Source organism: Erithacus rubecula (assembly GCF_903797595.1).
Source record: "Erithacus rubecula genome assembly, chromosome: 3".
In the NCBI taxonomy this organism is placed as follows: domain Eukaryota; kingdom Metazoa; phylum Chordata; class Aves; order Passeriformes; family Muscicapidae; genus Erithacus; species Erithacus rubecula.
In genome coordinates, this window is record NC_136689.1 from 131,303,125 (window position 1) to 131,328,490 (window position 25,366).

Consider the following 25,366-nt stretch of genomic DNA (forward strand, 5'->3'; position numbering starts at 1 on the left):
CAAATAAGTGAGATTTGCATGACTAGAATAAAGATATTCCCTTAAAATAAAGATATTCCCTTAGATTTCCCTTCCTATGCATAAATACAGATATATAAACACAAGGAATATATAGACTTATCCACTTAATACTGCTCAAAAGTATTTGAAGTAATGTCTCTGAGGGAAACAAATCTTTTAGGTAGTAATTTGGTTACCAAAAAAAAAAAAACCAGATCAGAGAACACTGGAAATATTTATGATTTGAAGTCAAACATGGCCAGAAAAATGGAAAATCAGATTTTTCTACTTTCTGTTTTAAATTATGTTTTAATTATGAAAACTAACAAATGCCTTTCTTCTTTTTAAAATGGGGTAAAACATAAAAATAAACCCCCAAAAATTCAAAATATTTTAGACTGAATATGGCCTTTGTTCAATTTGAAACAAAGATTTTCTTTAATGTTTTGATTTGGCAGCAATCCCCAAATCAATTGTTTGCATATCTGCTTCGAACATAGTAAGATGTCAGACATAAAAGCAATAGGGGATGAAAAGAAAAATAGAAAAGGAAATAATCTATCAACTCCTGAGTAAACACTGCTCAGAAAACACTTTAAATCCCATGATTCTCATTAAAAAGGCATTAATAACCTGGAGAAATTCCAAAAAAGGTCAACAATAATGATAACAGCATTACAGGGCACTATTTATGAAGGGAGATTAAGGGAATGCAATTTGTTTATTCTAAGATAAAAATGCATACTGACAACACAGTTTAACATGGGAGGAGGAATACAGCTGGAAACTGTAAAGAAAACTATGTACCAGCACCACAGGGTTCTGGTTGTGATGCATGTTATTTTGTGAAAAATTACTTGAAGTAAAAGCTCATAATGAGTGGGAGTTATGCATAGTAAAATGTATCTGGAATAGGTTCAGAATACTTTAACCAGGGAAAGTTAGAAAGCTATTTTAAACATTGGTATAAATAATACAGATTGTAATTTAAAAGCAGAGGACAAAAAAAAAATCCTAAGGGAAGATCCATAATGGACTCTTTCGTATGCACAGAATTTCATCCTGTAAATGGGCTGAAACCCACAGAAAGCAAGCACAAGGCACAGAAAACTCACTGCAGTGAATACACAAATTTCAAATGTTCTATGTTGACCTCACACACATTTTAAAACAAATACTTAAGAGGGTGCAGTGTGTATAGCATTGGTTTCTCCTTTCTGGCTCAAATTCCACTCTGGATTAGCAGAGGAGAAAAAAAAAACCCAAACAAACCTGCTTGAATATACAGAAAGGATTTTATTGTTTTTACTGAAGATCACAGCTATTTCCATCTTCAATACCTACCTCTAAACCCCAGGGCCCTTCTTATGCCAGCCCCCAGCTGTCCTTCCCTGATGCAGGAGCACGTCCCCCCAGCCCCAGGAGACCTTCATTTCTATCAAAAGGCATTTGGGTCTAAATGATGTATTGTGTGGCAGGGATCTCATCTTATGCAGCTTGCCAAGCACTCCCTGCAGAAGCCCCATATCCCACATATCCCATATCCCCTGATTTGCAGTCAGAGCAGTGTCTCTCTCATGGACCAAGTGCAAGGTTTAGCTGGAGGCTGCAGGAATCCTCAGCCCCCGTCTCCTTGTGACCATGGCTGTCCCACTTTCTGTGGGTCTGGAGCAGCACCAATGCAATTAATGGGCCAGGGAGAGAGACAAAAGAGTGACCTGTGCCTGCTGGGAACTCAGCTCCCAGCCCCCAGCACAAGAGTAACTAAATTAAAGTGGAGCAGCTTCCCTGGGAGCAGACACCTGCATCCCTCAGCCTGCCCAGCAGCTCTGGATTAGGGCACTCCTCTCCTCGTGCATCCCTCAAAAGACACACACAGAGGTCTAAATCTTCTTTTCCATTTACTGAAATAAGCAACACGACCATCCTTTTATTTATTTATGTTACTTTCTGTAAGGAAGGAGGTATGTAACTGCAGATTTCTGCCCAAGGCCCTGAATTGCAGGTGGCCTGTGCCCTGAGCTGGGCAGGTCACCATGTAGAACACGTGGGGCTCTCAGCTTTTACTTGCCAATTTCTCCTTTGCAACTTGTTGGCTTCTTTCTTGGATCCTCTATTTTTGCTGTGACATCTGGGCACTTGCTAAGATGTTAAGCCTATGAGTCTTCTGAACAAAGAAATATATGTCCTGAGAGGCACAGCCTACCCACTAATTGCTTATGTCTCTACTAAGCAACATCTAAAATAATGTTTTAGAAAGGGTTGGACTATAAAATTTGTGACACAGAATTAAAAGATGGTTTTTCTATACCACTTTAATAGGAATTTGTAACTTTGTGTTAAATACTATGAAACAGTTCAAAGTTGAAGCATTACTTGTAGTTTCTATTTTGCTTATTTATGTTGATAAGAAATGTTTGGGTATGTGCACATGTTCTTCCACATAAATTCAAGAAAATTTGTTTAAATTAAAAGTTTAAATCTAAAATATATATAAATCTAAACTTAAAACCTACTGCAATGCTAGTAAGTTTTACCTAACTTTCTAAGCATCTCGTGCTTAAAATATTTATATTCTGGTTATATTCCAGTATTATTTTTCAGATGTTACAGAACACTTATTTCACTTCAGTGTGATTTAGTTAGCTTTAGGACTTTAGTTTGTCCTAAAAGTATTTAATTTCTGTGACTCCATAGTGCAAAATGGGATTCAGAATCTCCCTTTGCAATGCTAAGCAGCTTGGGCAGCAGACCTCACAAAGTGGACAAATGGAGAGTGCCTAAGCTTATCAGGGATGAACAGAAGAGGAGAAGGCATCTAATTAGAGCTACTTGAAGGTCCATGTGTGCTCTTTAAGCACAAACTTTCTTCCACAACTGAATGTCTAAGAACTTTCCTTTCCATTAAAAAAAGAAAGGAGCCCAAAGAGATAAAGAAAGACTGTGGTTGACTTCAATAAGAGCCAACAGCAGAGGTGTCAGAGGCCTGATGAGGACACAGGAGATTTTGGTAGGATTTATCTGACTAAACATGGAAGTCCCTCATGTCTGAGTCAACCTTTGTCCCATTCTCAGACAACATAATCAGTGAATCCTGAAGTAAATGCTTTACTATTTGGTCATAAAGATCAATACCAGATACAGAGGATTCATTTGTTCTACCTCCTTTAAAACAAAGTAAGAACCTTAGGGCACTCATGCAGGCAAAGATAATTAGTCCCTACACTACAAATTGGAAATTGAGGTCAGATAAATTAGGGGCCATCCCTGCTCTATTCATCTTGGATGAAGAGCATGAATTCACATGTCCCTCACCTCCAAAACAGCTCCTGTAACCCCTAGAAGGGAAATGGCAGGTTCACCTGTTAAAGCTGTTTTGTGTCCCTTGAGCTTTGGAACCAGTCACTTGGACCAGAGTCAGATCCCAGATGCTGCTGAAGGTTGTCTAAGGAGACAACTTAATTCAAACTTCACTTCTTCTGAATCACAAAATGTGGGGATTTATGGCAGACAGAGGAGCTCCAACCAATGGGATCTACTGGCTGTGCTGGGTCCAGAACTAGAAGGAAATATTCAAAAGGGCCATAAGAATCTGGATATCCCAGAGTATGAGGGGGAGGCTGGGGTTGCAAATGCCAGACCCTCAGCAGTATCACCCCCACCACCATCCCCCAAACCCCACAGGCTGGCCACTTCCAGACCTCACTGACTGCTACAGCCACCAAACCTCTGCAGGGTGATGTCCTTCTGGGCTCAGCTCTGGAGCACAAGCCCTGAGGATGGCATGGGCTGGAACCCAGACACTGTCCCCACTCCTGGAGGGTGAGATGTGCATCCCTCCCAGAGCACATCCTGCTCCTCTGGGACCTGCCTTAATAACTCCCTGTGCTGGCAGGTGAGGCAGGCAAATCTGCACAGCTCCATAGCAACAGACATGACATTAAAGCAGTACAATATGCAGGAGCACTCAGTGCATACAGAATTATTATCCAGAAACATTTTTTATTTAGAAAATCAGCAGTAGCTATTTTGTGTAGGTGCAAAATGAAAGGTGAGGAGAAAGAAGCAAAAGTAACTGAGGAAAACAAATAGGGTCAAAAACTGTCACAACTGTATTTGTTAGATTCTATATTAGAAAAGGTCTCAGAAACTTTAGTGTCACAAATGAAATAATGAAATACACATGTTAGAAAGGGAGAAGAGTGTGACTGGAACTGTACAGGAAACAAATGGTGCATATGATTGGGTTTGAATGTCAGGATGGTTATAATGGCTGCTATCAGGTGAGGGATGGAAGTGAAGTATTCAAAGCATGTGCTTACATCTGAGAAAGATGCGTCCTTCCTTTTTATTGCCAAGGTGATGTTTTAAAAAACAGATCAAGAGCCTTTCAGAAGCACAAGTAATTGACCACTGTATCTCCTCTTTGACAAATAGGAACTGGCTTAAAGATGGAATTCTCAAGTTTAAGCCCTCCTCATCTGGTTTAAGTTACTCAGGGAACCTGGGCTTTTGCTCTTCCTCTTTCCACTTGCAACTTCCTCTGTACCTGTTAGAGAATCTATTCTTTACACTTATCAGTAAACATCATCAGATCAAGAGATTCCTTGTTATCAATTCAAGTAATTTAAGGGAAGAACTAATGGTCAGTCATAGGCAAGATGTTCCATCATTTGCTATCAACTCAATTCACTTGGTCAATCTTCAGAATCTTTTTTTGTTCTATGACCAATTATTTAAAGTACACTGAACCTGGTGCAGCTCATTTCCTAATTTCAGCACTCCTATGCATGGGACACTAGCCACATATCTAAGTAATTGAATATTCCTAGGAATGGAAGCATGAATTTCCCAATTTTACCATTCAGGTATGCTTATCACTGGTTGCAGGATGGGAATATGGTATTCACTGATTAAATACTGCATTTGTAACCAAGTTAAATGTTCTTTGACACATCCTTGTTCTAAATTATCCCTCCCCCAGAAAAGGGGCAGTCTTGGAATGTGGGTTATGAGGTGCTGTTAAATAAGTTCCAGCAAAAGGACAGACACCAGTCTCATTGCTCATACCTTTGTGGGATGGAATGAAGAATGACAATTTGTTTTAAGGATCAGTCAAGGCACTTTGCTATCTCCAAATACAGGTTTTCCATTGGCTTTGGTTTGTTTTTTTTTTCTAAATAACCAAACAAAGTGTGACTTTGTGTTAGAATACACAGTACACCATCAGCATTTTAAGAATGTTTCAACATAATAGGTAGATGTCCTAGCTAGTAGTTAAAAAGATTCATGAATTTCTTTGTGTGCCATAGGAATTGTTCAAGTTAGCACATTCTGTAACTTGGTTTTTGTCTTCTGTACTGCTGCTCCTGAACAACAGGGACAACAGATCTATTATTTTCCAACTGCTTGCAGAAATTTGGTACAGAGAATAAAAAGTCATGCAAATACCAGATACAAGGTTCTTGGATAAATGTGCTGATAAAACATGTCTTTCTAATGTTTTATCAAATTTTCCAAGATAAAACAAAGTCCTATCATTGCAAACTGATGCAATCAGAAGGAAGTTCTTTACAGTGAAATCAGTTTCCAGAATTACCTGTAAGACAATCCTCTCACAGAACTTACACACCAACTCATGTTTTCCAAGTGAAGCACAAACACACACACACACCAGACACTGCTATTCCCAGAGTGTCAGACTGAAATGGGGGAATGAGCTGACAAAAGGCCTGTAAAATAATACAGCCAGACAACCTAAATCAAAACCTTTATGTTTTGTTTTTAAAATAACCAAAGTGACTGTCTTCAGAAAACAATCAGATATGGAAGTAAAGTAGCAATATGGAATAATTTATCTGCTAATTTTATACTAATGGATTAACTAGTCATTGCTCCTTGCTTTCACATGGGACTCCCAGAAATAAGGTCCTGGACATTCAATGTCCCAGGAATATAATCCTCACACACCAGACAATTAAAAAAATGAATAAAATCCTCAACCTTCAGGAAAAGCATTACATTTCAACAGCTAGACATTGTTAACAGATTAAACATATTTTGTACTAACACTTGCATTTTCTTTCTGTTCTGTTTGGCTTATTTAAGTTCTAGTCTTAATATTTCCAGTTGTCTGGGGTAATTTTCCTTGTCTCCTTTTTGATCACTATCAGCTCCAACACTGACTAAAAAAGCACCTGCACCTATTGAATACTCACAACCAAGTCAGGGCAATACATTCTGCTCCACCTCCTCTCCTAAACTCCTAATAGTCCTAAAGCCTTCAAAGATTATCTGTATAGACTGGGACAGCCTATCCCAAGGCTCATTTATGGTGAGTGATAATTAATAAATTCACTGGGAAAAGTAGGAAACACAGGTTGAGTACAAGATTACTTACTTTGCCTTATAATTACTATTTGTTAAAGAACATTTTTACTTGAATGGTGATTGCTTTTCAATATACCTTCATTTTTTATGAACTTAAGAGGCCAAGAAAAGGCAGGAAAAACACAAATTGTGCCTTGCAACTACTTAACTACAGATCAGGCTGATGCACCATTTAAAGGACAAAAAAAAGTCCAGCAATACAGGATTACAGAATTACTGGGAGGTAAAAGGGACCTTTTGAAGCCACCCAGCCCCATTCCCCACTCAAGCAAGTCTAGCTGGAACAGGCTGCCCAGGACCATATCCAGTTGAGTTTTGACTATAACCATGGTTGGAGATTCCACAGCTTCTCCAGGCAATGTGTGCCAGTGTCTGACCACAAAAAAAAAGTGTTTTCTTGTGTCCAGATGGAATTTCATGGTTTTCAATTTGTGCTCATTCCCTGTTGTCCAACAAATGTAGGTGCTCTATGTGGTGGAAACCTCTGAGATTTTCGCATTAATCTGAACAGAAAAAACTCCCAAACTGTCCAAACTCCCAAGGGTGACCCTTCTTGGAACATAATCCATAGCAGTTCAATGACACTGAAATCCAAAACATTGCTATTTTAGCCAGATTCAGTAATAAATGACCAGATATTTTATTAGCAGTGAAAAAAACCAAACTCTTTTTGCATAGCCCTACTACCTGGAATGTTTATTATTGTAGAAAGATGTCAATGACAGCCAGTCCTCACCAGGCTTGGGAGCTGATCCTAACTGGGGCTCACCTAGGGCTCCTTTTGTGCAATGGTGTTTACACCTCTATTCTGCAGGATCCTGAAGATGCTAAAAGGTTTGGGACAGGCTTAATGTTTTTTTGCTTAGATCTTAATAATTTCATGTGAAACTTCAGCAATTCCACAGGCTCTAGGAAACTGGTCTGACAGCAAACATTCAGTGAACTGTCCCAAGTGTGCCTGTAACACCAAAAGCAAGAAGACCAGAACTTTACAGAAATGCTGAACACAGCTGATCAGAGGCCCTTCTCAAATTCTGATGTTCACAGAGATTTAAATGCATGTCTGTGTTAGTTTAAACATGCAAGACTTTTCAAAGTTGACACAACTTCTGGTAAAGATTCTCTTCTTTACCCATGTCTTTGAAAGAGGCAGATTTTGGATCCTTTCACTAAGTGTTGTGATGGAAGTCAAAAATGAAGATGAGAAATACTGCTAAAGGAAGCAAAACAATTCCCACAGTTCTCAACAGGATATGAAAATGAACTACAGGAATTCAGGAGGGATCTTTCTAGGAAGACTACACAGGAATGTGAGCATGTAGAAGTGCTTATGCTCCTGTTTATTCAATTACAAAAATTAGGATTCAGTACAGCATCTTGATACAAAACTAAGACCAATGTTAATTAAGCCTTTTTGTGAGGGCATTTTCTGCAGCACATTTTATATTGCTTTTAATATTATAAAAATGAATCACATCTAAAAGAAGGACCAACTTCTAAAATCCAGAAATTAAAAGGCTTCTAACTATCTCTGAGAGTGGATGTTCTATTATCTTCCTTAATGTTCATCTTCTCTCCATCCTTCCCTGGGAAAGCAGGCACAAGTTTTAAGCCAAATTCACTTCTACACTGCTGTGATTCAGATTTAACACACAATAAAAACCATTTTCATGTCTCTCAAATGAATAATTTCTCCATGATTATAAATATTTTATAGGTTTAGCAAGAACATTCCAGGATTATGCATGGTTCTCTGTGCAAACTACATAAAATATGAATGATAGCCAAATCTATTTTGTTAATACTTCAAGAGGTGAAGATGGCTTAGACTCACATAACAAGGCCTTAGGCTGTTTGAGAGAAAAAAAGCTATGTGTATTTTGCATTTTGAAGTACAAAAAAGAAAGATGAAGTAGAGAAGCAGAAAAGTATCAGAGCTTGGGAACAGCTCAAAAACATCCCAGGGTTCATTCTCAGTGTTGTCCCTTTCTGACATTTCCTGAATTATCTAAATATTTGTGTAAGTGTTTCTTCTGAGACTCAGCATGTTCCAATGAAACAATACTGGAAACAGACAGATTTCAGCAAAATGACAGGAATTCTGAAGGCACATGGCAATTGATGTATTTGTGTAAAAAAATATAGTGCAGGATCTGGTAAAAAATAGTGGTAGGCTGGATTTGTGTCTCTCATATCTGACTTCTGCTATGTGGTCATTGTCACAATAATTTCAGATTAATATGAAGCATATATAATCTCCTTAAATCAATAAGGGCTTTTGTTAAAGACAAAATTACACACATTTATTTTATATATGACAAGGACATGTTGTTGTTATTCTCCTCCATCTCCCACTTCCCTTCTACTGATCCCTGGCTACTCTCTGTGTGTTTTCCTACATGGTGATGCCTCCTCTTTGCAGAGTGGCTGCATCTCCTCAAGTGAGTCAGAAATTAATGTGCAAGTGGATCATGGGGAAGAGGCCTGAAGCCATGGAATGAGATAGCAAAGGAAGAAAATCCCATTAACCCCTGTGGCCAACACTGAGGAAAATGAACCCCAGCTGTCCCCTGGCATCAACGTCTGACACATCCCTCACTTGTGTCAGCTCTCACACTATGACATAATTTGGAATAGCTTTCCACTAAAAAAGTGTGAGATATTTGGCAGGAGGAACTCAGAAGTACTCTGTAAAACAGACATGGTTGGTGAATACAGCAAAAGGTGAATGACTTCATATTATAAGGCAATTTAAAAATAAAAACAAAAACAGTCAGTTAGTTTATTCAAAAAGGTGCATAACTCTTCTCCATGAGTACAGGACTCCTCATTAGAAAAAAACTTTTGCATTCATGATTCACATTCTGCAAAGTGACATTCATATTCACAAACAAAATGTTTTTGGTAGCCACAGCTGCAGATTTGATTGTCATACACCACATTCACTGCAAACCTTGTAAAAAATATTACCTATCACCCAATATGCACAGCAGTGTGATACTGGGAACACTCAAGTAACATGGTGCTATGAAATGAGCCAAAGAACTTGCAGGGATAGTGGTAAATCAGATTTAATAAACCCTTCCAATGATGGAGCCAGTGAAGAGATTTTGCAAAAGATTTTCCACTGTTTCTGGATTAAACATGGTGCTGGCAAATCTGAGCTAGCTTTTCCTGGAAATATCTAAATTGCTTCCAGAGGTAAAATGATTCTGGAAACAATATAGCCAGGAGGTACCTGAGCTCATAAACTATGTCAGTTCTGAAGCTGTACAAGGTGAACTCTGTCTCCATGATTAATTAAACAGCAGTACAAATATCCTGACCAATTGTAATCAAGAAATGCCTGTACATGAATCAAATTATATAAAAAATTATATCTACTCACTAAAATGACAGGAACCAAAGGCACATCTAGGTATTTAGATTTGGATGTGTGACAAGCAGGTGCTGATTTAGCTGGTGGCCTGAGGTGTCCCATTAGTCCCACGCACTGGGAGATAACTCTTGATTCAGCCATTGCAGTACAGGTCCAAATCAGCCCAGCTCCTACACACAGGCTGCCTCTCCCCTTACCTTGGTCTGACATCCTGCATCCCCAGAGCTATCAGAGCCTGGCAGCACAAAGCTTAGGCATGATCCAACAATAAATTTAAAGACATCACAAGATTTTTTTTTTAATATTAAGAGTAGTTTATCTTTGGGCACTGAAATATGTGTGCATTTACTATGAAACAGAATAAAATCTATTTCAGCTATTTGACATCACCATCGAGCCTCATAAAAGAAAGTGAAGATGTCAGTTGATTTTATTTCCATTTAAAAGACAGTAACAATACTGTTGTCATATCTTTCAGGTGGCTCTACAGAAAGAAGCCAACTATTTCCTTTATTATCAGCATTTGTGGTATCACAGTATGTATGCAGACACCTGCAAACATACCAGTCAATTAAAAAATGCAATTAAGGAAATGAAAGGAATTATACTCACCGGGCTTTACAAGGCTTGTCTTTGTCTCCTTCTTATATCGAGCCAGCTGTGTGTTCCCTTCACTCATTGACCCTGGACTGAATTTCTTCCTGGAGAAGTCTCCATCACTACCAGTGCAAAAACTGATGGGACTGTTTCCAGCATCAGAAGGAGTCTTAACTGGAGATACTGACTGGCTACTAGGACAGCCAGTGTCATCTGAAGAGGAAAGGGAAAACATCAACATTTCTAAATAATGAGTACATGAAAGTTAGCAGAATCAAAGAAACAATGTTTGAACATCAGCTCTTTCCAGTAAGTGATATGTACAACCTTGGCTCTGAACCTGGTGAGAAACTGTTTGTTTTACCCATTTTGTGAAGAAATCTTGAATACCTTATGGCAAGCTCAAAGAGCAAGTACTTGTTTTATTCAGTGTGACAAAATACAAAATCAGGGGCTACATAATGAAATTCCTAAGATGAATTCCTAGCAAGGTTGGGAATATTGCAGCATGAAGATACACACGAGACACAAATGGTGTGTAGTGCACACTGGCTGCAGAGCAAGCAAGGGCCACATGCTCTCCTTCAAGAAATGTTCCCATATCTGAACAACAAGACAACAAACTACAGCCCACATGCACAAAGTCAGGAATTTCATGTAACTGGAATTAATACAGGTTCCTCAAAATTGTCTTTCCTTTAAAAGCAACCACAATAATTGAACTCTTCCATTCTTGGCAAGTGGCTGGGTTTGAAGGGAGTGGGTTATACCCAGACTGCCTTTGTCTAAAGCTGAATTCCTCTGAGGGCACACCAGCACTCCAGGGCATCAACAGCCACCCTGGGAACAGACCCAGGTTCCTGACCCCCAGGGATACAAAAACTCCAGCTCTAAACAACTGAATGCAAAGCAGTCTGATTTTGAATGAAATTCACATATCAAACCCCAGCTGCATCTAATCATGTTCCATGTAATCCAGAGTAATTGCAGCTCCCCTAAAAGTCATGATGGTTTAATTGATACATAACAAAACCAAACACACCACTCTGACTCTCCTGGAGAAATCTAATTGTTCTTTCCCATGACAAAACAAAAGCTGCCATCTGAATTATGCCATTGCACTCTTCTGATCCATCATCTTCAGCTAACATGAAACCCAAAGAAGTACCTGCAACTGAGCCATATAATTTGCATGACTGCTTTGCACTTACCTCTTGCACCCAGTTCACAATGTAGGTCAAGGCTCATTTTGCACAGAGCTTTGCATGGGCATATTGATTTAAAAGTCAGAGTGTGACTGCGTGCTCATGAGGCAGAAGGGACTCCCCAAATCTATCTGACACCTTCCTGCTCACCTCCCCTCCACAGGAAGGCACAGCTTTTGCTTTTCTTAGCTATTGCTCCCTCAATACAGCAGAAAAACTTCATCCTTTCATGTGATCCAGTTTCCTTCATGCCTGGGCAGTTGTTCTACCCTCACTCACCTGTTCCAAGCTCTCCATCTCATTTCTCCATGTCCTGTCTTCAGCCCCAAGCAAGGCACCCACAGGTGACTGTCCAGAGCAAGCTGCATGCCTTGGGGCAGGAGCAGCCTGAGGAGCTGCTCCCAGACCTCTGCCAAGAGCCAGGCAAGATGCCAAGGGCCAACCCAGCCTACTGCCAGCAACCCCTCCCAGGGCACAAAGAGCAGTAACACTGCAAAGCACCTAATCCAGCTTCATCACATTTAATTCTTTCAAATCATCCCAATTAAGCCAAAAAACATCCCTTTTTGCCATCTTGCTGCTGCCTTCTGCAACTCAGAATTAGCTCCTAGCAAAATAACAGAAAAGAGAAAACTGATAATAAGCTTTTCAGCCTGTCCCTACATTCATCCTGACTAAGGGCAGGATTGCTGCCCACATGACTTTAGTTTACCTCTTATCCTTGCCATTCCCATCAACATCACAATATAACTCAACACAAAGAAGAGAAAATGTGGCAATTTCCACGCAGATAGCTATCTTTCCCTTTCTCCAAGAGTCTCTTTGGAGTCTCTTCTGCAGGCAGAGTGAACATCACCTGCAGGACAGTGGATCAGCACCACTGAGTGAGCTCCTGAATTGCATTTAAGCAGCTGCTTTAGCTATGTCCAAAGTATCCTCTCTTTAGAAGCACACAAATATTTACAATCAAATATATTCAGAAATAAGTGACAGCTTGCGCAGTTTGTTTTTATTTATGAGTTTTCCACTTAGATGTTTCTGTATGTGGCATTGGTTTCCAAACTTTATGTTAGAACAAAAAAATCCTCACACAAACAAAACCCCCCTCAAAACAAACAAAAAACCCCAACCAAACAACAAAACCCAAGCAAACTCCCCTCCCAAAACCTCCCACCCAAACCCATAAGAAACGATTTACCTCATCTCTCTACCAATGCAGTTACAGCAATACCTGCACAGGTGCTGCAGACCTCACAGATCTGTTTTATGTGGGAGAATTTATAAAGAAGTAACTCCCAAAGCTATAGAGAGGCAGCCTGGAAGAACCACAGGAGCTGATAAAATAAAATTTTACACGATGAAAGAATTAAACTAAAATGTTAAAAATTGGGGCATTAAAAACCCCAAATGTGCAAAATTCCTACAATTAGGAAAAAGGTAGCTAAAGAATATATGCTAAAATAACACAAAAATGTTTTATTTACCACCTCCCAACATTGCCTGTGCTATCACTCTGGTGACACTGTACCATCAGATTATGTCATATCTACATATCTTTGTTTTACTGTTAAGAACTTCAGCTTTCAGTGTATGTCATATCTACATATCTTTGTTTTACTGTTAAGAACTTCAGCTTTCAGTGCAACAGGGCATTTTTAAAAAGAACTAATGAGCCTGGCACAAAGAATAGCTTTTCTCTACTCATACCCCTTGTGACCTTTAGATACACCAATAACCAGGTGAGCACTCCCACTCCAGCTACAGTAAATGAACGATTTTATTGTATTCCCTCTCCTCTGATAGTTTATTTTCTATGTAATGTAAAACTCATAATCCTTCTACTACTATCATCCAGAAACATGAACAAAATTATAAATTTTCCAGAACTAGGGCAAGCTGTAGAGGAAGATTTTTCTGCGTCAGCCTTTTGAATAATCATAAAATTTGCTACCACAGGATGGAAGAACTGCCTATGAAACACTGGTGCTCACCATGAAAGCAAGCAGAGCTCTGCTGTACATTGGGGGATCCACCCAAGCCACAACTCACCCTCCTGGCACAAGGAAAAGTCCTGGTGAAGATTGAGATGCTCTCTAGCTGCTTAGTGCCAGACAAATTGCCTGCACCCACCTTCACCTTTCCTGCTATTAACCTTAACAGGCTATTTATTTGTATTTAGTATGTGGAACTCCCCAGAGGAGAGCAGCAGAGGACCCTGAGGTGGAGCTGATTGCCCTGCATGCCCAGGCAGCCTGAGCACCCTCCTGCTCACTGCTGCAGCCTCGCCTCTGCCCCCCACCTGCCTGCAGGATGTGACTGCAGCACAGTGTGCTCAGCATCTCCCCAGACCTGCAGGCTCCTCCTAAACCCTGCTGGAAACTCTGAAGGGAGGAAGAGAAGACATCCACCTGCCCAGAAATGGGCCAAAATAAGGAATCTCTCTCAAAAAATGTGGGTATCAGGAGCAGATGAGCCCACAATGGGATTCACTTTCTGATATGATGTGCATAATTTCCAGCAAGGTCACTTAAGGATTCAACCCTGTAACTCTACAGGATTTTTGCCCCAGTAAGGACTTCAGACCTAGAGTCCTCAGAAAGAGGCAGACCTGATTTTCCCTCTCAGGCACATCAGCATCAGGAAGACAAAAAAGGGAAAGCTGGTAAATAGTGCTGCGGAAGCCTGTACTTCTGATCTTGCCTGAATTTAATTGCACAAGAGGTAAAATCACATGAATTTATAAACACAGCTTCCATTGCTTTCTTTCATAGTGTCTTTTTATTTCACAGGGGCCTCCTAGGAACATTCTGGGAGTAGACTTTTCCTTTGAACATCAGCTGGATTTCATCACTTGAAATTCTATGTCCAAGCCCTTTCCCAGATCAGACATGCCTGCCAAGTTCCAAAGCCAAGCATGGGATAGTGTCTCCTCAAACAAACCACCAGGAAAGTTGCTCAGAGCACTCTGACATTTGCATGCCCTGACTAAGCTTTAAACAGCAAAGTCAAAATATAAAAACCAGTAATAAATATAATAATAATCTGTTCTTGTAGACTTGTAGGCTGTATGTTAAGATATGATGATTTTCTCAGCACAGATATCTTAGATGATTCACTAGAATATGCCCTAAGAACCTTCTTTTAAAAAATACTGATTTTTCCTAAAGGCTTAAAGGAACTTTGAATATACAACCTCCTTATATAACACATCTAAATAATTAATGATGCTCCCACTGAGGAAGCACTGACTTTTTACTTTCACTCCCAGCTGCCAGATCGAGTTAGGCATTCCTGTGACACTGAATGGTCCAGGTCCTGCCTGATCCCTATTTCACCATCCAACATCTGCCTCCTCCTAAGGGTCCCTTCACCAGTGTTCAGGCTGTATTTAGTATGAATTTCCACTAGGAAATGCAGATTCCAGAATTAAACATGTTGCTCTAATGAAATTTTAAATTTCCAGTGTACCAAGACAAAAACAATTTCCTGTTTTTTTCCTGATGGTTGCATTTCCATTCACCCCAGGATCTGTCAGTCTGGGTAGTCACAGCTCAGCCAGGAAGGTGCACTGCAATCTGGCAATTGGCAGTGAGGGTACCACAAAGGGCAATTTTTCAGGGTAATCTCCCAGTCTGCTTGTCTGCCTCACCTTTTTTGACCTTCACTTTTGAACAGTTTTGGTCTTTTTTTCATAGCCAGCCTTGTAGCACAGGGGTTTTTATGCAGTTATGAAAGCTGCTGACAGACAAGGGGAATGCAACACCCACCTTCCACCTGCCAGTCTCTTTCTGTATTAAACTGAGAGAAAGAGGCTCCTCTGGAGGCTCCATTCAGTGACCCCAGCACTCTGAGCCTTGCCTGCAGAGTCTCAGCTCTCTCCAAAACCAACACAACCACTGCTCTGACTGGGCAGCTGAACCAGTGAGGGTAAGGGCTCAGTGCCCAGGCAGAGAAAACTGCCAGTGGGAGATTCCCAGTGCCATTCTGGAACAACTGGGAAACACAGCAAAGGTAGCAGATGAAATATAATAGTGTAAAGTTAGTAGTGCACATAGAAAAGCAGGGGTAGCATATTCACATTCACAACATGAGGGTCTCAAAAAGTAAAAATCCTCCTCATACCCCTAGAGGCTCCCTCACCTTTCCAGCAACCACAGCCTGAGGTATAAAGTGGGAATATTCTCCTCAGCTCCTGATTGTACTAAAGCCTTTCATTTTCACTAAGGCTATTCCAGTATGTGATTGTATGTACTCTGTAAGTTTAATAATTTGCTAGTAACAATTTGCCACTTGCAAATCATACAGACTGTAGAAAAAAAAAATCATTAACTTTGCCAAAGGTAGAATCCTAAAAATGCTACTAGTTTTGGTCTTTTTGATCAATCTAAAAGTAATTTCTTAACTATTCTGAAGACCTGTTTGGCTTGCTATTTCAGAAGATTTCTCAGAACATGATGTACTTCTGAAGCAAGTCTCCTAGCAAAAGGCAAACACAGTAAAGCAGAGCTGAAGCACAAGGACACTACAGCAGTGTCAGGAAAACAAAGGAGGCCTACTTATGCAAAATCCTGCCATGCAAATAATTTCCACATTTAATCTCCGTGTCTCTGCAGGCAAAACTTGAATTAACTGTGCTCCATTTTGCTGGTGAACAAAGGCTGGCTAGGAGCTCCACCACTCCCTGAGGTCACCTCCAGAGGCTGTGCAAGCTCTTGTCCTTGAAGGGTTTCTAGTCTGACACACAAATACATGGCTGCTGGGATGTGCTGGGAACAGCCCACTTCAAAAAGAGGATGGATGAAATGATCTCCACAGGTCCCTACAACCTACATGCTTTTCTTTTTGTCAGATATCCCACACCTGTATAACACCTTCTATTCACTGTTCCTTCAAGCTAGAACTTTTGACTGCAATGTTTATGTAATGGTCATAAAACCTAACCCAGTGAAATCATGACTAAACATCTCCAGCTGATTGCTGAGGATCACCAGTGTACAGGCAACTTGTACACCTGCTGCTCACCAGCCCCTTTGAGCTTCTGCCACACCCACAGCAGAAAATCCAGCATGAGAGCTGCTCACTGGCTTTGGTGAGATGCCCTCTCTGCTCAGGCACAGCATGGCAGGAATGCTGACAGGCTGAGACTACACAGCAGGGGACAGAGGAAGGTGAAAAAAGATGGACTGACCTGCTCCTAAGCTTGGGCATCCTTTGCAATGCAGGATTTCACATAAACATGTCTTTAAAGGCATCTGCTCTTGATGTCTGACTGTAAAATTGCAAAGTCATACTGAAGCAGCTAATTTTAATTGATTTTGGCAGCTAATCTACTAATATTCCTTCTACATGAACATTTCAGTAACAAAAAGGACTGAGCTCTGTCAAAACATATGAAAAAAGAGGACTATATAATTGTGGCTTACTGACTTTGTCATTGCATTTACAGCCTCACTAATGGTGTATTGCAGAAGAGAAGCACAAGAGCTTACTAGTAAAAATATCAATAAAAATAGTACTGTTACTAGGAGAGCTGTGGTCAGGAATAGCACAGCTCCCTGAGTTTCATTATCACATCACAGAAAACATCTGGACAAGGGGTGTAAGGTGATAAAGGACTGAAAAATCGATTTGAATATTTAATAGAAAAAAATTTTCTAAATGTAAGGACAGGATGGAATCTAAAAACAAAAACAAGTAAGAGTCTTTTCTTTTTGGTATAGGTTTAAGCAGTTTAGTAGACCTCATTAATCTTTTCTGAGGACAATAGCTGGAAGTTGAACCACTGCTGCTACCTCTGGTGGGAAAGCATTGACTGCATCTACTATAAGAAATACTGTGCATTTAATACTAACATTAGGTGAAATATGTGTATACATATAGATGGGTTTCTGTGGTGTTTTATGTTGTTTATTCCATTATGCAGCAAAGAAAGAAATCAGAAATATTCTTTCCAGTTTTGAAGGTACCATTTTTGGAAATAAAATCTTCATTGGACCTAAATTTGCACCTATTCCTCAAATGGTGCATCATGTTATACTCATTTGGCCTCAGATAGCTTTACCTCCATGGCTTACAGCATGTAACTGTGACCCTCACAGCTTCAACATCACCTCAGAAGGTTGCCCTGCTCACCTTCTCATGGAAAGAAATAACATGTATTCTATCTATTGTTGTTTTAAGCATATTTTTCTTTTCTATTAATATCCTCAAGCCCACAGCAGCACTTAGCAGCACCATAGAATCTAGTCACATGCACTTCAAAACACTGAAAAATTTATGGATATATACTAATCCTATAAATGTAGGGCTAAAATATATAATGTTGAATTTCTCTTAAAACATCAAGATTCTCTTTTAACACAAAGCAAAAATCCAAGACTTCTCATTAAAGTTTCATTCCTGCTACAAGTTGTGATTTTCTTCAGAGTGCATGACAGTATTCAACTCAATAGAAAGTTGCATGAAAAACACTAAAAAAAATATCATTGGATGATGCACTTGTGGTGGAGAAAATACTGGATATTGTTTAGAATTCAGCCCATAGTACACAACAAGCTACAGCTGAAAGGGCAGTAGAAAGGCTGAGGTGTAATAGAAAGGGTGATGCTCTCAGGACACCATGCAAAATGTTCCAGAGAGAATGGGAACTGTCCTACTGACCCCAGCAGGTCTGGGTTGGGTTTAAAGGTTCACAGTACTGACAGACACATGAAAAAGTGAGAAAAAACATCCAAAAGGTCAAATATTTTGGCTTCCAGATGTTGTTGTGAGGCAAGAGGAACAAAAGGATTGTTACTTATGGGAATAAATACTGAAGTTGAAAGGGAAGGCCAAAAACTGGGGAATGAGCAGACTTTGCTCTTTAGTAACTAGGGACTTTTCTTATGTCCAGTTTGGAACAGGTCTCTGTGCCACAGAAACAGAAATGGTGGCTCATAATATGAAGCAATAATAAATTATTGCATGTAAGCTGATCCAGCAGGAAATTCTCTAGGGAAGCAGCAGTGAGAAAAGGAAGCATGTCACCAGTGTCACCCTCATGAAAAAGGCCATATGTGTATTTTTGAAAGCAGATTTTGTTTCAATGTTTTTGTAAATTAGTATCACAGTCATCACTGAACTGCCTTACAAAGTGCTGCAAACAGAAGTGCTAGAAAAGACCTCCAGAAGTCTGAAAAAAGGGCAAAATTACTGTGAAAAGGCATAGCATAAAAGAATGCAGGAAACAGAATCTAACTTTCAGTATCACATATTTGAGAACTTTTAAGCATGTTTCTTTGAATCATGAACTCAGAGTAAAAATCAAACACATAAACCAGCAAGGAACTATTTAAACAAAATATTTTTTCTTATAACAAGGAACAAGAAGAATGAGAGAGCTCTCTGTTTCCATAGTAATACATATATATATACAAACAACAAAATAATAAGAGCAATTACTTTCAGTAATTTAAACTAACTGTCTGGCCTCAATCTGTTGACTTGTTAAAATACAAAAAATTTCATTTTCTGTATCTATTTCTACTCAGGAATATACATTTCAGTACACATACTTATTTAATGTAGTCTCCAAGGCTAGCTGCTTTATAAAGCAATCTGCTTCAATGCTCTAAGAGAGAAATTATTTAAATTATTTACTGGAGTGCAAGAAGGTACAGCTTTTTTCTTCAGTAATGGTTGTACAACCTCTCCTTCTTGTCTGTGGCAAACAAAATGGGATGTGCATTCACATGGACTTAATAAGCCTGCCTAAAGCCTACCTGCTTTTTTGGGCACACACTGTGAACTCAGCTCTAGCATCCAGCAATAGCTGGGCCAATTGGCAAATAATCTCTGTGACCAAGGGGAGTGTGCACAGGAGCAAGTGAGGAAGGAATGGGAACACTGAGATTCCTGCTGCTGAACCCACACCCCAGGACAGCCACTGCACATTTATTGTGCCACACATGCAAAGGACAAGATTTAAACAAAATCTTTACCCCAGAAAAGAACAAGTTATGAAACAAGGATTGAGCTCAAATATGAACTGGATCTTGAAATTTTAAAGAAAAACCAAAAATGAAGCTTCAGCTCCTATTTTTGAAGGCTGCGTTGGAGTGAGTCACAGCCATTGATGTGCAGAGATGCTACTGGTTTTCAATAGGACTATTCAGTCTCATTAGAAGGGTGATTTACAGGAATGCCCAAGAAAAGAGGAGCTGTTTGATATGGCTATTAACCAAGTCCTATGGCTCAAATATTCCTTTGCTGAACTAATTATTAAATGTACAAGTGCTTCCTGCAAAGCTGCATCTTGGTAACCAAAGCTTCACTGCATTCCCTGCTGAAATTCTGGCAGCTGGCATCCTAGAAAAGGCTGAAAGAGAGCTTGAGCATTGTTGTAAAGGTACCATGTAATGAGTCATTTCATGAAAAATTTAAAAGCTGAGATATTAAAAAACCAGAAATAGAAAAGGAAGTATATCCCACACTAAATTCCTTTTTAAAAGAAAAACTGAATATACACTTGGTGAGCTTAGCACAGGCTGACTTCAAACCAAGGACATGTACACCAAAACCAAGGATAGTGCTCTGCCCCAAGTATCCTATTTCTTACAAAGCAAACACCCCTGCAATGACCAAAGGCCCAGTAGCTGCTCCTCCATCAGCAGGATGCTGGTTGAGATGCTCTGGATCATGTTCTCTGACAAGGTAAGTGCATGCAGCCACTTGGAAGCCAAGTGCAACTCAGGAGAGAAACACAGGCAAATGCTCAGTAGCTGCTCAGCAATAGCTGATTCCCACAAAGCTGCTGGGAGAGTTTTTCCATCACTTGACATCGTATGAGTTCTGTGGCCAACATCCAAGCCAGAGAAGAGAAGTGCTCCCACATCAAATGCCAGCCAGGACCCCAGATGCTCTAAGGTTTTAAGAAAGGGTTGTGCATGGTGAATGCTGATACAAAAGCTCAGCTTGCCTGCACAACACCCAGACAGCATCCACATTCACTTGGCAGAAACAAAGAATATTAAAAACACACTTTGTCAGGAATATCACAGATATGACAAACACTCTCACTGTGTTTCATACAGACTTACAAAGCAAAACTGACATAAAGTCAACTGCAAATAATTGACCAACGTGATCAAGTGAGGCTCTGATTCACTCAAACAAGACAAAGAGGGAGCTGATCATGCAAATTTAAACCTATCATGGCCAGAACTAACAACTTCTTCAAAAGAAACTAAGCATTACTAAAGCTGTCTCTTTTCTGCTGCCAAGAGATATTTTTTTCTGTTACCACCACACTTGCAGCACTGCCATGGCTCCCAAAACCAACATTAATAATACCTACAAAATTTACCCTCATTTAGAGGCAAGGAAGTCCAAGCCTTCACTAAGGCGCTAAGACCAGTGTAAGCACCCAGGAAAAATGGATATCAGAAGCTCTAGGGAATCAAGCAAAAATGACATATTTAGTGGATGAGGGGAAAAATAATTTCTATCAGGGAAAAAGAAATATACAGATCATAACTACTTGGTATCAATAATGGAAGAAAGGTAGAGAACAACTTGACAAGGATAAAGAGGAAAAGAATTATTCCAGGGAGCAATTCATACAATCTGAGTTACCAAAAACATTTTGGGGTTTAATGCTCAAAAGAAATTACAAAAGAGACATTTATCCAAATGCTCACCAAGTTTCTCATACTGCTACACTAGTGTTCCCATCTGCTCTCATCTTCCAAATGTACTACTTGCTAATTTTAAATACCCTTTTTGCACATGCTATTTCTCAACTCAGAAGAGGCACCAGGAGAGGCAGGTTAGGGGCTGTGGCCTCTCCACTCACCTCTCCACACATCTGTTCACCATCCCCTCCCCAGAAACAGCAATCAGCAGCCACCTGCTGCCCCTGGGGGATTTCACTCTAAATCAGACAAACGAGGATAAAGAAGGATCATAAGTGGAAGACAGGAAAGAGATGTCAGAGAATGAGGAAATCAAGTCAGTGACTGCTGCCATACCTACATCCCAGTGAAAAACCCTTCAAACCTAGCAATAACTGGACCAGGGTCTGGGATGGGGCACAGTGCTGATCCATGGCTCCACATAGTGTGTACCTGTATGGGTGCTGCAGGCAGCTTTAGAAACACAAAGCTCTCAGATGGAGGAAAAAAAAAATCAAACTAAATCAATGTAGCATGCATGAAATAATAAAAGACGAATACAATAAATGAAAGAGATGAGCAGTTGTGCTTAAGATGCAGGGTAAGAGACCAGCATTGCATGCTGCAATACCTCTGTGAAATCTGCCTTAAAACTGCCAAGCCATGGGATCAGACACACCCAGAACAAAAACCATGCTGCTGGGACTCAAAACAGCCTATGCAGTGCAGTGGGACAGCAAGGGTATATGACAGTAGCAGCTACTTGTTGAGTAGATCTGAAGAGCAGGGTACCAACCCAAAAGATTAAAAAAAATGTCAGTGATCAAGATGAAAGGCCTGTCAAACACAGAAGGAAAAAAATCAGGATGAAAAGCAGCCATTTGGGAGAGATCATTAAAAAAAACGTATTTCTAGAAAGCTTTAAAAGATTTTATTTCTTTGGAATAGGCAAACTCAAGCAGGTAAGGTGGAGGGACTAAAAAGGCATGGGAAAAAGACTCCAGCATTCTTACAATCTTATGATGTTTGTTTAATGCTCTGCATTGTTCATTAAACAATAACCAAATAGATCATTCTACTGAGCTTGAATTGCAAAATCTGGCAAAGCTAGACTCAAACATGGATATTGTGTTTCTCATCTAAGAAAACTTGTACACTGTGTTCAATGCACCATTTTTCATGAGAGGAGTTAAAAAAGTAACAATAATCTAATCCACTGTAGTGAAGACCAAGATAAATAAGAACGTTCCCATCTATTCCCAGGAACACCTCTGGTAATTGAAAATATTTATGAACTAAAATAAAGGAAGCTGCTCTGATACTAACTATTACAAAAAAGCTTTTTATAATTCAGATTTTTAAATAGAGAATCACAGAATCATAGAAACATTTAGGTTGTAAAGAGCTCTAAAGTAATTGAGTCCAACCACTAACCTAGCCCTTCCAATTCCACCTCTGAAAATGTTATGCTTTCCAAAAAACTAACCATTGAAAACAAATTTCTCTACAGCAAAAATACTTTTTAAATTACCACAGGTATATTGAGTCCAAGGTGTTCATAATGTGACCCTCAGTTTTGTTATGCAAGTGTATTAATATCATTTATAGTGAAGAGTTTCACCGAATTAAAAAATTACTCACCACTAGTAGGCATCTGAGTCTTTCATTGCCAGTTGAGGCATTTAAATTCTGCTAAACTCTACATAGGGCAAATATTTAATACAAAAGTAATCTATTTTCAAGGTCCCTCATATAATATTTTGAAGAGCAAATGACACTTTTTTTGTTCTACAGTTGGAGAGCAATAATTTACTTCTGATCACCCATCCACTGCCCTCTCTGTAGAGAAGCCATCATGCCCAACTCATGTCTGGCGACACACTTATCAGCAGAAGACAGAATTCTGAAATAAACAAAACTTATTTCAATATGACAGTGAAGACTTCGCCTACATATTCTGTTCCAATTCATGGAGATCACTGTCAAAAAAACCAAAAGGAATTGCAGCCTGATACCCTTAATATCAACTCCCGTTTTACTGACTTTTGACTTAAGGGCTTTTCAAAATGCCTTAATACCACACTGCGGATGTTAAGGCAAATCTTTCTCTTTAAAGCAACGCTTCTGCCGCAATAAAACTGCCAACTTTTTTAGCAGTGGATAGCAGAACTCGAAATGGAAACATCTGGTGTCAGTTACGGACACATATTAAAAGAACAGATACTAGATTTCCGTGGAAAAATCAATGGTAGCCCTTCTCCATGGGCACAGCGCTTTGCTCATGCGGGCTCGATGGAGCCCGGCGGATCCGCACGGATGCTGCGGCTGGGATGAAGCGAAGCCTCGGGCGGGCACACCGAGCTCCCCCGAGGCTGGGGGGTCTCTGCGGTACCTGAGCAGAAGCTGTTGCTGCTGATAGTCCTGCCGGAGCCCGCGGAGGAACTGGGCGGGTTGAATTCCCGGCTTTCCTCTTCCGAAAAGGGCGATTCGGAAGCGGGAGATACCTTCTGCTGCGGCCGAAGGACCAAGCGGGGGATGCGGCTGCGGGACACCTCCTTTTCCAGCTGCGCCCTCTGCTCCTGCTCGGGAAGGGACACCCCGTCAGGCACCTCTCGGATGTGCCCTCCTCCTTCCATCATCGAGGCAGGGCAGGCAAATCCCGGCCCCTCCGCCTCCCCAGGGCGGGGGCAGGACGCGATGTGCCTGCCCTGCTTCTGCTCGCTCCCCGCCGCGCCGTCCATCCCCGGCTGCTCACCTTGCTGCTCTCCCGCAGGGGCCCCATCGCTCCTCAGTCACGGCGCCGCCGGCAGCGGGCACCTGGCATGGGCGGCAGGGATGCGCGGAGCGGGGCTGCGCTGCCGCTGCGGCTCTGGCTGTGCCAGTGCCAGTGGCTGTGGCTGTGGCTGTGCCCGTGGATCGGGCTGTGGCTGTCGCTGCGGCGCTGGGGGTGGCGTTGCCCGGCCCGGCCCCGCCGCCGCTCCCCGCCCCGACACGTGGTGCCGCCGCAGCGCCCGCGCCGCCCGCCCCCGGTCCGGGCTCGGGGCTGGGGCTGGGGCAGATGCGGGGCTGGGGCAGGGGCTGGGGCAGATGCGGGGCTGGGGCAGGGGCTGGGGCAGGTGCGGGGCTGGGGCAGATGCGGGGATGGGGCAGATGCGGGGCAGGGACTCGGGCAGGTGCGGGGCTGGGGCTGGGGCAGGTGCGGGGCTGGGGCAGATGCGGGGCTGGGGCTGGGGCAGATGCGGGGCTGGGTCAGGGGCAGGTGCGGGGCTGGGGCAGGGGCTGGGGCAGGTGCGGTGCTGGGGCTGGGGCAGGTGCGGGGCCGGGGCTGGGGCAAATGCGGGGCCGGGGCTGGGGCAGATGCGGGGCTGGGGCTGGGGCTGGGGCTGGGGCAGGGGCAGATGAGGGGCTGGGGCTGGGGCAGGTGCGGGGCTGGGGCAGGTACGGGGCAGGGGCAGGTGAGGGGCTGGGTCAGATGCGGGGCAGGGGCTGGGGCAGGTGCGGGGCAGGGGCAGGTGCGGGGCCGGGGCTGGGGCAAATGCGGGGCCGGGGCTGGGGCAGATGCGGGGCCGGGGCTGGGGCAGATGCGGAGCCGGGGCTGGGGCAAATGCGGGGCCGGGGCTGGGGCAGATGCGGGGCTGGGGCAGATGCGGGGCTGGGGCTGGGGCAGATGCGGGGCCGGGGCTGGGGCGCGGCCCCTCGGCACCGCTGCCGGCAGCAGCCCCGTCCGAGCGGGCTGGCCGCGACAGGCGGAAAGGAACGCGCGCAGGAGGAAAGAGACGCAGGGCAGGTGATGCCGGGATGGATACCATGGATGTATAGCCATACGCTTAGCAAAATGCACCGTCAGATTTCTCTGCTCCTTAGTCAAAGAATCATAGACTGTTAGGCGTTTGGGAGGGACCGTAAACATTTTCTAGTCCTAGCCTCCCCGGCTATGGGCAGGGACACTTCCCTCTAGACCAGGTTGCTCAAGCCTTTATCCAGGCTGGTCTTGAGCACTGTCACGGCTGGAGCATCCACATCCTCCCTAGCAACCTGTTCAAGTGTCTCACCACCCTCACAGTAAAGAATTTCTTCCTAATGTAAAGAACTCCTCCCTATTATTTTTCAGTAACATGCATTTATGGGACATGGAGAGAGAAAAA

At 41.9% G+C, this 25,366-nt stretch overlaps 1 protein-coding gene across 3 annotated transcripts in view; it reads right to left on the minus strand.

Annotated features, from left to right (window-relative positions):
- The window catches only part of SYBU (syntabulin), a 40,393-nt gene extending 16,208 nt beyond the window's left edge, over positions 1-24,185 (minus strand). Inside the window, exons 1-3 of one of the 3 annotated variants that reach the window (XM_079301574.1) lie at positions 23,977-24,185; positions 23,614-23,800; positions 10,382-10,579 (exon numbers count right to left, since the gene is read on the minus strand). In XM_079301574.1, coding sequence (XP_079157700.1) covers positions 10,382-10,579; positions 23,614-23,800; positions 23,977-24,003 — 412 coding nt within the window. In that variant the 5' untranslated portion in view covers positions 24,004-24,185. Of the gene's footprint in view, positions 1-10,381; positions 10,580-20,914; positions 23,804-23,976 lie in introns of those variants that run through there. The other 2 variants (XM_079301575.1, XM_079301576.1) reach the window with 2 other exon arrangements.
- Between the last annotated feature and the right edge of the window lie 1,181 nt (positions 24,186-25,366).